The sequence below is a fragment of the Urocitellus parryii genome, chromosome 4 (assembly GCF_045843805.1).
Source record: "Urocitellus parryii isolate mUroPar1 chromosome 4, mUroPar1.hap1, whole genome shotgun sequence".
In the NCBI taxonomy this organism is placed as follows: domain Eukaryota; kingdom Metazoa; phylum Chordata; class Mammalia; order Rodentia; family Sciuridae; genus Urocitellus; species Urocitellus parryii.
In genome coordinates, this window is record NC_135534.1 from 95,061,562 (window position 1) to 95,074,940 (window position 13,379).

The 13,379-nt window shown below is 34.2% G+C and overlaps 1 protein-coding gene and 1 non-coding gene across 3 annotated transcripts in view; one reads left to right on the forward strand and one right to left on the reverse strand.

The window, feature by feature from the left end:
- Cwf19l2 (CWF19 like cell cycle control factor 2) overlaps positions 1-13,379 on the reverse strand; it is a 102,546-nt gene that overhangs the window by 20,161 nt on the left and 69,006 nt on the right. For both annotated transcript variants that reach the window (XR_013343499.1, XM_026399052.2), the window contains exon 13: positions 5,643-5,855. Coding sequence is in view for 1 of the 2 variants with exons in the window: in XM_026399052.2 (XP_026254837.2) it covers positions 5,643-5,855 (213 nt within the window). In the remaining variant the exon portion in view is untranslated. The remainder of the gene's footprint in view (positions 1-5,642; positions 5,856-13,379) is intronic.
- On the forward strand, positions 3,374-3,505 carry LOC113190000 (small nucleolar RNA SNORA66). The gene has a single exon (XR_003301721.2). It is a non-coding gene; the product is annotated as a small nucleolar RNA SNORA66 (small nucleolar RNA).

Below are 13,379 nucleotides of genomic sequence, written 5' to 3' on the forward strand. Positions count from 1 at the left end.
AATCAGTCTGAAAAGACTACATCAATTATGATTTAAATCATATGGCATTTTAAAAAGGGCAGTAGAGACACCAAAAAGATTAGATGTCAAGAGTTCAGGGGGAAATAGGGATGTCTGAACAAGTGCAGCACCAGTAATTTTCAGGTCAGTAAAAATATCATTTTTATATTAATGGATATGTGGCATTATGTATTTGTTAAAACCCATTGAATTTTAAAGCACAAAGAATGAATCATCATATATGAGATTAAAAAGAAAATTTAAGTAATTCCAGTAAGGAATGTAGGCTATAGCAAGAGAATCTAATTGCTTTATAATATGCAAAATAATCTCAAAGAAAAGAATACAAAGCAAAAGGTGTGGACCTAAGTCAATCTAGAAATAAGTGGAGTCTGCAGACTAAAGAACTAGATACAACCACTCCACTCTAGTATAAAAAGTTGCTTCCCACAGGAGTACAACCTAGCAATTCTGATAGAATTGAACTGGAATGGAATGATCAAGTAAATGGATGATGGGTAGCTGGATATTCACTGTTGGGGTGAGAATTTACAGATCAGCATAGAGAGGAAACTAGAATAATTCCTGTGTAATGGATTAAGAGTTGAAGATATCAATATGAATTCATGTTTAGCTTGATATACATACATATAGTTACAAAGAGCAACAATAATAGATAAATGTATCTAGTAGCTTATACACATATGTATCTTTTTACTCCTCCTGACAGAGGGACTAAAAGAACACCATGCCAGTGTACACCTAAGTGTACTGATCTTGATCCATTCTCCAATACAAAGAATATGGACTCACTGAAGAAGTGGCCAACTCTAGGACTCAGCTAGGAGAAATGCAAGATGAACCTGAAGCACTTTATAGTGCCAAAAAGTAAGAAGACATTTTTTAAAAAACAAAAAACCCCATCGATGGGAGTATGTCAAAGGAATACTAAAAGAATTCTCAATAGCCATGTTGAACAATAAAATAGAGCAGTATTAGACTACAAGACAAAACACTAAATAAGTATAAATGAGTTAATACATAATAAATGAGGAAAAAGGAGATAAAACTACTGTGCAGAAAAATTCCAAGTTAATTAATGTAGAAAGAGGACATATCACTACTGCTTGAGTGTGGGCTGTGTGGGCTGACTTCCTTCCAAGGGGTATATATGGGTGGGAGGGATAAGGGGAAACAGATATAGAAACATGAAAAACACTAACTCAACCAGGTGATCAATGTTGATGCCAACAGTGACATGTCATGTGACAGCATGTACCACTGATATAAGAAAGGCATTTTAGCTTTGTGGAATTCCTTTCAAATAGTAAAATCCCAGTCTAATTAGACAAATTCCAATAGAGGAAAGAATGCCTAAGCAGTACTCCTCAAAACTATCAAGATTATCAAAAACAAGATAGTCTAGGGAACTGTCCATGCCAAGAGAAGCCTAAGGAGACATGGCTCCTAAATGTAATATAAAACCTAGGGTGGATCATGGAAGAGAAAGAGGATATAAGGTAGAAATGTGAAAAAACTATTCAGTAACAATATAAGTAATTATTAATTGACTATTAAAAATGTATTGCACTAGTATAAAATGTTAAAAATAGAGGAAACCAGCCATGGGGTATATGAAACTATACACACAAACTTCTCAATTTTTTAAATATAAAACTGTTCTAATAAATAATATACATTTTAAAATGTAAAGGACAGTGTTAAGGCAAAAAGGAAAACAAAAAACTTTTATTTGGTGGGACTGCAAATTGGTGCAGCCAATTTGGAAAGCAGTATGGAGATTTCTTGGAAAGCAGGGAATGGAACCACCATTTGACCCAGCTATTCCCCTTCTCGGTCTATTCCCTAAAGACCTAAAAAGAGCATGCTACAGAGACACTGCTACATCGATGTTCATAGCAGCACAATTCACAATAGCAAGACTGTGGAACCAACCTAGATGCCCTTCAATAGACAAATGGATTAAAAAAAATGTGGCATTTATACACAATGGAGTATTACTCTGCATTAAAAAATGACAAAATCATAGAATTTGGAGGGAAATGGATGGCATTAGAGCAGATTATGCTAAGTGAAGCTAGCCAATCCCTAAAAAACAAATGCCAAATGTCATCTTTGATATAAGGAGAGTAACTAAGAACAGAGTAGGGAGGAAGAGCATGAGAAGAAGATTAACATTAAACAGGGATGAGAGGTGGGAGGGAAAGGGAGAGAGAAGGGAAATTGCATGGAAATGGAAGGAAACCCTCATGGTTATACAAAATTACATACAAGAGGAAGTGAGGGGAAAGGGGGAAAAAAACAAGGGGGAGAAATGAATTACAGTAGATGGGGTAGAGAGAGAAGATGGGAGGGGAGGGGATGGGGATAGTAGAGGATAGGAAAGGCAGCAGAATACAACAGACACTAGTATGGCAATATGTAAAACAGTGGATGTGTAACCGATGTGATGCTGCAATCTGTATACGGGGTAAAAATGGGAGTTCATAACCCACTTGAATCAAAGTGTGAAATATGATATATCAAGAACTATGTAATGTTTTGAACAACCAATAATAAAAATTTTTAAAAAATAAAATAAAAGAATAGGGATAATCAGAAAGTTATTAACTGTCTGATTCTAAGTAATACTAATATAATCGTATTAACATATTTGGATTTATTACTTTAAATATTACAAATTCAAGCTCAGTGAAAACTATTGAATTGCTCTGAAATACTGTTTGCTATTTCACCTTAGGCTCCAAGTAATTCCTTAAAAACTCACAATCATATGTGACTTACTAAAGAGAAAGACCTCTGGTTTGTCCAGGTGAAGAAAATGATCTATAGTTAAAATGGGTAAGACAGGCAGTCAGATACTGTAGGAAATTGATGAAATTCTTTGTAATCAATATTTAAAACATTTCTATATTGAAATATTCATAGATGTAACACTGAAGGTAGATTATAGTTTTTAGGGAAAAAATAGCAGAATAAAGCACAGGGGGGGAAAGGAGATTCAAATAATTTCAAAGACTTCAGAATGAAAAGCCTGAAAGAAAAACAAACAAACAAACAAACAAATTGGCTAACTCTTAGTAAACTAAAAGCAGAGAAGTATTTTGGAAAATATGGATTATCTCTTAGTAAAAGAAGAAAACTGAGAAGAAAGGGAAAGGGGATGCATGAGATGGTATAGTAGAAAGAATTGAAGAAACAGAAACATCTATCTACTGGCTGACCATTTCCACTGGGCAGTGAAATAACAAATGCCTGCCTTAAACGCAGTCTGTGATGGTTTGGATATGGGAAGTCCCCATAGAAACTCAGGTTGAAATATAATGTGTTGAGAGATGTTAGGATGCTTAGGAGGTAAACAAGGTGCAAACTTTATATGATGTGTCAGTAGATAAGGAAACCAGCTTTACTAAAGTAATTGTTGTGACAGGAATGTATTAGCTTCAGAAGCTACTGAGGTAGCCCACTCTGTCCTAATACAGAATAAGAAAAATTTTAAGAGATGATTGAGTCATGGGGTCTCCACCCTTATAAAGTTCCCACGAAATTATGATGTTATAAAGTGAATTTGGCTTATCATTCTCTTGCCAAGTGATCTCTTCTACCCTCCAGGCTCTCTTTACACTTTTCCAACAAGCGCGGAGCAACATAAAGCTATCAACAGAAGCCAAGCAAGTGCTGACACCATGATCTTAAACTTCCCTCATGTCCCAGTCAGTTTTTTATTACAGTGACAAAATAACTTATAAAAACAACTTCAAGGAGGAAATATTTATTTGGGGGCACAGTTTCAGAGATTTCAGTCCATAATCAACCAGCTCACTGCTTTGGGCCTAAGGTGAGGCAAATGTCGTGGTGAAAGGGCATGACAGAAAAGCTGCCAGAAAAGGAAGCAGAGAGAAGGGTAGGTGGGGGTGAGGAACCAGGGACAAGATTTAACCAGTGATCTACTTTCCCCAACTGAGCCCCCTTCTAAGGTTTCCACAACCTCCCAATAATACCATCAGCTATGAACCCATCAATGGATTAGTCAATTAAAAAATCAAAATCTTCAGAATCCAGTCACTTCCCAAAAGCTCTACCTCTTAACGTTGCTGCCCTGAGGACCCTTCAATACATAAGCCTTTGAGGGATGTTCCAGATCCAAACTCTACCACTTGCTTCCAGAACTGTGAGATAAATAAACCTCTTTCCTTTATAACTTACCCAGCCTCAGGAATTCTCTTATAGCAATACAAAAGAGACAAAGATACAATATATAAAACAGGAGGCTTTCAACTGGTTTACACTCATAATACCTGTCTCCCTGGACACAGACTATTTTTAGTATACTAGAGAAAATGAAGTCATGTAAAATAATCCTCAAACTTCTAAGGCATTATATAGAAACATGTTAAATGTTACTTAATGTTTAATTATTCCTATATTTATAAAGGTATAAATGACACTAAAGGGGAATAAATATTTATTACATAAAAGAAATTAAAACACAAACTGACTATCCTAATGATCTAAAAATATTAAAGACTGGGGGTGGGGTTCACGCCCACATACATAGACAAGAGTATATAAACAAATAAATAAATGTTTGTGTCTATTCCCCAAACTACCAGTTCCTGAAATTAGCATCCATTCTTTCAGCTTCTTAAACTATCACTTTTTCTTACTTCACTCCAGCCTTCTTTCTGTTCTATGAATGCCAAACTCATTTCCTCATGACTTTTCACTCACTGACGCCCCTTCCTGAAACATATTCCTTCGTAACTTCATATCTCTTGCTCTTTCTCATCTTATACAACTTACTAAAATACCTCAAAAGTCTACTTTTTAAAAAATTATATACTCCCCCATCATTTTATCCCATTTCCTTACTATATTTGCTCTATAAAAATTAACTGTCTCTTAAATTAGGACAATTATTACTTTGTTTATTCTCTGTTCTATTTCCTTATAACATAATCTCAAAAGTATACCTGATTCTCCACTTTTCTCATAAGTAATTAGATTTTGGCATATTACAGATACAAAAAAATATTTACCTAATATAAGAATAAATGTTAATTGAAATAAAGCCCTATTATGTACAAGGAACAGAACCAGATGACTGATATTTGATGTCAAGGAAAAGCTACATCTGTTCATGAAGTTTGATGACTAGAGTGGAGGTCTAATAACCAAGTTAAAAAATGTAGTAAAAATCTTCAAATTGTGAGCTATTATTCTATGAAGAAACAAGTTTTATGAGAAAGTATAAAAAGAAAGTGAAGCTACTTCAGATTGAACCCCTCTGAGGTGACTTTAATGCTAAGAATCACCTGGTACAATGTCACAAGGCTGATAAATGATAGAGGCAGAATCTGAGGTCAAGAAATGTGATTCCAAACTCTGCAGCTTAATAACTTCCCAGTAGCTCCTCTCAATAAAATAGAATCACTCAAGATGTGAGCTTCATGTCATTTTAATATTTATACTTTCTATGGAGGAATCGTGGATGGAAAAATATTGAAACACAGAAAAAACAAAGACATTCTTTAGGAATCTTAGAGATATATGAAGAAAGAGGCAAATCTACATATACTATAAAATCTTCTCATTAGATCAATAAATGTCATATTTCTTACCTTAATACCTATTGCAACAATAAGGTGCTTAGGAAATTGAGAGCTGTCAAAACAATAAAGACATTTTTCCATTTGTGCAGCAAGACTCTGATGCTCAGCAATAGCCCTTTTCCTCTGGTTCTCTTCCTCTTCGCCAAGATGCTGTCTCTCAGCTGCTTTGGAGACAAACATGTCGTCCAGAGTATAATAATCTCCATCAGTTTTTCCCATAAACTGAAAAATCAATAAAAGTAGTAGGGCAAAGAAGGCAGCAGTTAATATTTTATTGTATAATAGTATATAAAAATCTCATCTATGCGTTCTATAATAAAATTCATATATTAAGAAAAAAGAAAACTTAATTAAAATCTAAGTTTGTGAGCTGAGGATATTGCACTTACTGTGTTTGACCCAACAAAAAAAATAAGTAAAGTCTGAACTTGATCTTCAAGGGTCAATTAATCATTATCATTATCGCGAACAACATCATCACAGCTAAAGTTTACTGAATACTAACTATGTGCAATTCCATGCAATTGTATTATATTTTATACTCCAATGGGGGGACACTGTCATTTTCACTTAAGAGACAAGGAAACTGAAACGAGAGGCCAAGTAACTACCTTCATTTAAAAAATAAGCACACACACTATATAAACATGAAACTCTGCCTTATCTCCAGGCACCTTTGCCATACCTTCCCCAATATAAACTATGGAAAGAGTAATGCTTTTAAAACATAAAACACAAATTTTATTTAAGAAATTGTTTAAAACTTTTAAAAGCTCTACATTATACGGATGGTCAAATTACCTTAGGTGTAAGCTATAAAATCACACACAAAGAAAGACATAATTAATAAAAGCTTTGGTTCTTCAGCTAAAACAACCATAGAGAGATTGAATTTCCTATCAGTGTACCCTTGAAAAAGGATACTCAAAATCATTAATTATTAGGAAAATGCAAATCAAAATCACAATGAGTTAACCTCTTCACACTTTAGGATGGCTGGAATCAAACATACAACTGTTGTCAAGGATGTGGTGAAATTGAAATCCTTAGACACTGCTGGTAGTAATGTAAAATGATATAGCTGTTAGGGAAAACACAATGGTAATTCTTCAAACACACACATTTTAATTCAAACAAAGGTTTGAGTTACCATAAGACCCAGAATTTTCACTTCTAGCGAAGAGAAATAAAAACATATACCCATGTAAAAACTCAATACATAAATCTCTACGGAGTATTCTTCATACACTGAAAAGATGAAAACAACCCAAATGTTTATCAACTAATAAATGGATAAACAAACTGTGGTATATCCACATAATGGCATATTACACAGCCTTAAAAAGTAATGAAGTACTGATGCCTACAACAACATGGATGACCTATAAAAACATTATCTCAATGAAATAAAGCCAGTCACACATACATACATAAAGAAATGATTATATAATTCCATTCATATAAAATTAAAAGGAAAACTACAGTGACAGAAAATATATTAGTGGTTGGTTAGGGACAAAAAGGGAAAAGTTGAGAGAATTAGGAAGTGATAACTAAAAGGTATAATATTTCCTTTTGAGGTGATAAAATGTTCTAAAATTGGCAGTGGTGATACTTGTACACTATTAATAAACCACTGAATTGTACACTTAAAAATGGGTGAATTGAATGATATATTAATTCTATCTTAATAAAGCTATTTAAAAAGAGCAAGACTGGTGCTGGGGATATAGCTCAGTTGGTGGAGTGTTTGTCTCGCATGCATAAGCCCTGGGTTCAATCCCCAGCATCACACACACAAAAAACAAAACCGAGCCAGGCATGGTGGCACACACCTGTAATCCCAATGGTTGGGGAGATCGAGGCAGGAGAAGCACAAGTTCAAAGCCAGCCTCAGCAATTCAGTGAGGTCCTAAGCATCTTCAAAAGACCCTGTCTCTAAATAAAATATAAAAAGTGCCCGGGATGTGCCTCAGTGATTAAGCATCCCTAGGTTCAATCTCCAGTACCAAAAAAAAAAAAAAAAAAAAAGAATTCATTTCATCTAAAGAGAGAGATAGGGCCTTTGCCCTCTGCTTCTCAGAAAAATTCTCTAAACCTTCAGAATGTCTTGCCTGATAAGGATCTGTGTTCACCTAGAATCCTTGGGCCAAACTAGATAGTAAGTGCTAACAATGTATTTCATTAAGTGGCTTTATTATATGGCTTTAGGCTGAATATCAGCTCCACCTCCACAGCAGAAATCAAGGTCAGCAGCATGGTCAATTATTCATGTCTATGTGACAAAAGTCTAATAAAAATTCTGCAAACTAAGGCTTGAGTAAGCTTCCATGATTGTGGCAATATTTTGTGTATATCATCACAAATCATTCCTAGAAGAAGCCCTGCATACAAGTCCCAACTGGGAAGGACAACTGGCAACATAATACTCAGAGCTCTCTGAGACTCTGTTCTACATGTTTTTTCCTTTGTCTGATTTTAATCTGAATCCTTCCTGTGTAATCAGCCATTACCATGAGAACAACAGCTTTAAGTGAATTCTGTGAGTTCTTCTAGCAAAATATTTAACCTGAGGGTGATCATGGGGTCTGATAAACTTACAGTTGGTGTCAGAAGTGTTGGTGGGCTTTGGGACACTCTAAAATGTTTAGCTGGATGGTTAGGAACTCAAAACACAGACATTTGTGTTCTATATAAAAATACTTAAGTCACTAGCCACTCCCACCATTGCCCCAACAAGTTTATAAACAAAGTGGCCATGCAGAGATAGGAAATATGTATGAATTCAGTAACATGAATTTTCACTCACCAAAGTCAAACTGGCTATGGCCACTGCTGAATGCCTAATGTGCCAACAAGAAAACAATACTGAGAATCTAATATGGCACTCCCTAGAGTGATAAGGCAGTTACCTGGTGGCAAGGTGAATACATGAGTGCTTCCATGACGCAAAGGCAGGTGCTTTGCTCTTACTGAAATAGATATCTTTTCTGGATATGGATTTTCCTTCTTTGCATACAATGCTGCTACCAAAACTGTGTGGGGACTTACACTATCATGGATTCCACACATCACTACTTTTGACCCAGGGATTAATTTCACAGCAAATGAAGTATGGCAATGGCTCTATGCTCACTGAATTCACATTTCTTACCATGTTCTCAATCATCTGAAGTAGCTGGCAAAATATAACAGTGAAATGACTTTTTGAAGACTTAATTACAAATGACATCTAGGTGGCAACAACATGCAAGAGTATAGTAATACCCTTTGGGATAACTCTTTGCTTTCTGAGCTAGGTTAGATAGCACTGTGCATTGACAGAAGAGACACAAAAAAGGGGATATACAATCATGGACAAGCTAATGAATATCTCTCAGCTAAGTTCTTGTTTATTAAATGGATTAATACCAATACTGACAGATATTTATAAGCATTAATGTACGTAAAGAGTCTGGCATAGAACAAGTCCTCAAAAAATGGTAGTTGCTAATATGTTTTCCCAGATACTCCCAGTAGAGTGTTCTCAAATAAGGGCAATTTTGTGACCAAGCCACTCCCCAACCTGGGGATATCTGGCAATGTTTGGAGACATTATCCGTTGTCACAAGTTTGGGGCAGGAGAGATTGCTACTGGTATTGACTGGGTAGATGCTCTTAACAGCCTACACAGATAGTTCTTCCATAATAGTTAGCCAGCCCAAAATGTCAAAAGTACCAAGGTTAAGACACCTTTTCCCCAAGGAATTCAAATGACATTGTTGTACCGAGTTATTCTGTGTTCACTACCAATAACCATCTACATGAACTGGAGACTTAAGATAAAATATTACTGATAATCTGTTTCATCAGTTTCTAAATTCAGGCCTAGAAATAGAAGAAGTTGGTGAAATAACATAAATATTAAGCATACAAAAATATTAAATATCTTCTAACCTTAAAAAGTAACTTGTTATCCCATTCTGAAATCTAAATTTAAAAAAACCCTAAAATTTAACAAATTTATTTGCATGTTAGAAAAAAAAGCAAATACTAATATGATCCTTAAATGAAAACTGAAGACTTTTTTTAGCATCATTATGTAGAAACAATGGTGTGAAACAAACTTATGTAATTAATATTGCAGTATTATACAGGGATTACTAAGTATAGCCTAATTCTTACCAAAGCATTTTAAGTTTATGATACTGCTTTAAAATTAAGTTTTAATCAAAACTCTAAAATTATCCTTCAAACTCCAAATCCTCAAATTCATTGGAAAAAAAGATGAATTTGCTAATGAAATATAAATTTCATATGATGCTTTACCATTTTTTCCTTAAAGAGAAAAATGGAAAAAATAGTATATTTGATTAAAAATAATTTAAATTTAGGTCAAAATCTGAGAGAATTGTCCAGTGGCCCTTATAAAACCTCACCATGGTGAAGAACTGGGACCTCACCACATTAATATTGTGAGAGGAGGCACTATTAATGGGTATAGAACATCTATTGAAGATAATGAAATAAGTTCTGGAAATGGATCATACTGCTATTTGTATAACACTGTGAATGTATTTATGCCATTGAATTGTATACTTAAAATGGTTAAAATATTAAAGTAATTAATTAAGAACTGGGACCTCACCCATTAGTATTGCTATTTTTTTTTCTTTTGTGAAGAAGGAGGAGAAGAAAAAATACTGAGGAGAATGTAGAGAAACTGGAACCCTTGTGCATTGCTCCTGAGAATGTAAAATTATACAGCCTCTATGGAAAACTGTGGTGGTTCCTCAAAGTTAAGCAGAACTACCATTTGATTTAAAATTCCATGTCTAGATATAATATCTCTCAATACTGAAAGCAGAGACTCAGATACCTGTACGATAACAATCTTCACAGCACTGTTCACGGTAGCTAAAAAGTGGAAACAACCCAAATGTATATCAATTAATAAATGAGAAAAATATGATTCAATCTTAATAAGGAATGAAATTCTAACACATAACATAAATGAACTAAAGACATGCTAAGAAACAAAAGTCAGATACAAAATGACAAATAGTGTACATGATTGTACTTATGTAAATTACCTAGAAGGTGGAAATTCATAAAGACTGAGAGGGAAGGAGAAAAGAGAAAGAGTATGAGAAGGGGAGGAACTGTTAATGGGTATAGAACATCTGTTTAAGATAATGAAAAAAGTTCTGGAAATGGACCATACTGCTGTTTGTACAACACTGTGAACGTATTTATGCCACTGAATTGTATACTTAAAGTGGTTGAAATCTTAATAGTTGTTATAGTTAAAAACAAAACTGACTCTGAACTAAAGAATGTTAAGTAAATTAATTCTCTGGCGTTCCTACCTCTCTCCCACTTGCTGCACCCATCAAATGAGTTTCAGAAAAATAAACTACTTAGTTAAGCAGTTTGGAATGGATTAATGCCAACATCTTTTTCAGTCCCATATAAAAGCAAAATATCACCTCTCCCATTTTTTGACACACAAATTTCAAATTTCCTTTAGGGGATGTCAGAAGAAAATAGACATGATTTCACATGCTTGGATTAGCTTCTTCCAAATCTAATTTCACCCTGTATCTACAAAATGTCTATGAGAATGGAAATGTCTACCATGAAAACTAAAATGACCAAAGGGTGTTACAAGAAGTTGGCAATTTCAATATCCCTTATCTTATTCTAATCAAATTTTTAATAAAGGTATGTCAGTTAATCTCTCAAGATTTTTTATTAATGCTACAGTTTGCTGAAAATAAAATAGTAAAAGATTAAGTTCTACTGTGTATTCTGGAAGTATGCAATGGGTATTTTAAAGTTTACTTCCATCAGAAAATATATTAAACCCTAAAAAGAAGTGTAACACAGGAATAATACAACTATCAATAGAAATACAAACTTCTGTTATTAGATGATAAAATCATCTGAAAATTTAAGGTAAAACCCTAATTACCTGTGAGGGAATCAGGTAATTTTTCTTCTCCCTTACTAGTCTTCTCTTGTACCTTCTGTTTTTCTCCCTCCAGCCCATTTTTAATGCTTTGTCATATAAAAAGGACAAAATTACTGCCCACAGTGCAAACAAAATTAATGAGGAAAGATGTATATAGATCTCATGAAAATGTGGCAGAGTTTATGTTGCCAAGGAAACACTGACGTCTTAAATTTTAAATGGAAGAGTTTATATTTAAACAATGTTGAAGTCAATACAATGTATTTTAAGAAAGAACAAAGCATACACAACTTATTATTCCCAATACCAATAAATGACACATGCAAATTAGACAAAGACAATTAAATCTAGGCGGTAATCAACAATTATCCATTAACATGAGTCATTTGAAAGGCAGTACTATTTAATGACAAAAGCTGGCCTGGGAGTTAAAAATTGAAGCTCTGGTGCTGCCTTTTGCAACGCATTAGATCGGGAATTAGGAAAGTCACTTGGTATTGCATAAGCCCTTTGATTCTCTTGGAGTCTCAGTTTCCTCACTTGTAAAATGTGGAAGGTTAAGCAATATTAGTAAGGTCCCTTCCCAAAATATTAAATTCTTGATTCTATTATTTCAAAGGAAGATAATATATGTTTAATATATGTAGAAAATCATAATAAATACACTGGCATATATATTGTAAGAAAATAGATGAATATTCCCTTCTTTTTCTAGATATTTCTTATTGTTCCTTTTTTTCATTAATTATGTAGAACATTTTTGTAAAAACCAAGAAATATAGAAAGTATTAAAAAATAATTCCCTATTAAAACAAGTAAAATCAAGTTCATATTTGGCATCAGGTGCCTTCTTGACCTCATTATAAGTAAGAGACATTATTAAAGTTGTAAAAATACAACTGGAAAGACTGAATATAACCTGAATTAAAGAGTTGCAAGAAAAAATGGATAGTAAAAATCAAATGAATCAATATAAGATATCAATAAAAAGTAAAATATACACCAACAGCAAAAGACAACTGGATATGTTTGAATACTTCCCAGAGGGAATATCAAACTTATTGTCTAACATGAACTCTTTTCTGTCTCTTAGTTTAAATTAGATCTCTGGTGTTGCTTTCAAAAGACTTTGTCCTTATCTTTCACAGTAATTTGCACTTTCATAATTACAGAATTAATTTTTTGTAATTATCTATTTTTCTTTTCCTTCACAAGCTTATAAGCTCCAAAAGCAAGGAGCATGTTTCCTCATGTACCAATGATATCTGTAGTAGGAGAACACACATTGAATGAGATCAACTAATATTTGTTGAAGATGGCAAAATAGAGCAGGTCACTTTCCAGGCTGCTCTGTGGCATCAAATCAAGAAAACAGACAGGCAGCTTCTCAGAAATGTGGGTGAACAAAAACAAAACAAAAAGAGGGGGACTTTACTGGAATTTAATATTGGACACTCAAAGCAGATAGAGGACTTAGGAGATTGGATACAATAAAATAAGGATAAAATCTCCAGCGCCACAGCTGCTACTGAGGCATTACTACAGCAGTCCCTCAATGAGCACAGTGGAGGGATAAGGAAATTAAAGGAACACACATTTTTAGGAGGACTAGGGCATATCTGAGTACAGAAGTTTAGAGATCAAAAACACAGCCCAACTAAACTGAAAGGAATGCTGCACAACAGCCTTGTATGGGAAAGAAACCGAATCTCTCCCAGTAGCATGCAGAGGACAGAAGAAGGAACCATTTTGCAACCATGGCATGGGGACCAGCAGCTGAGGGAGATGATTCC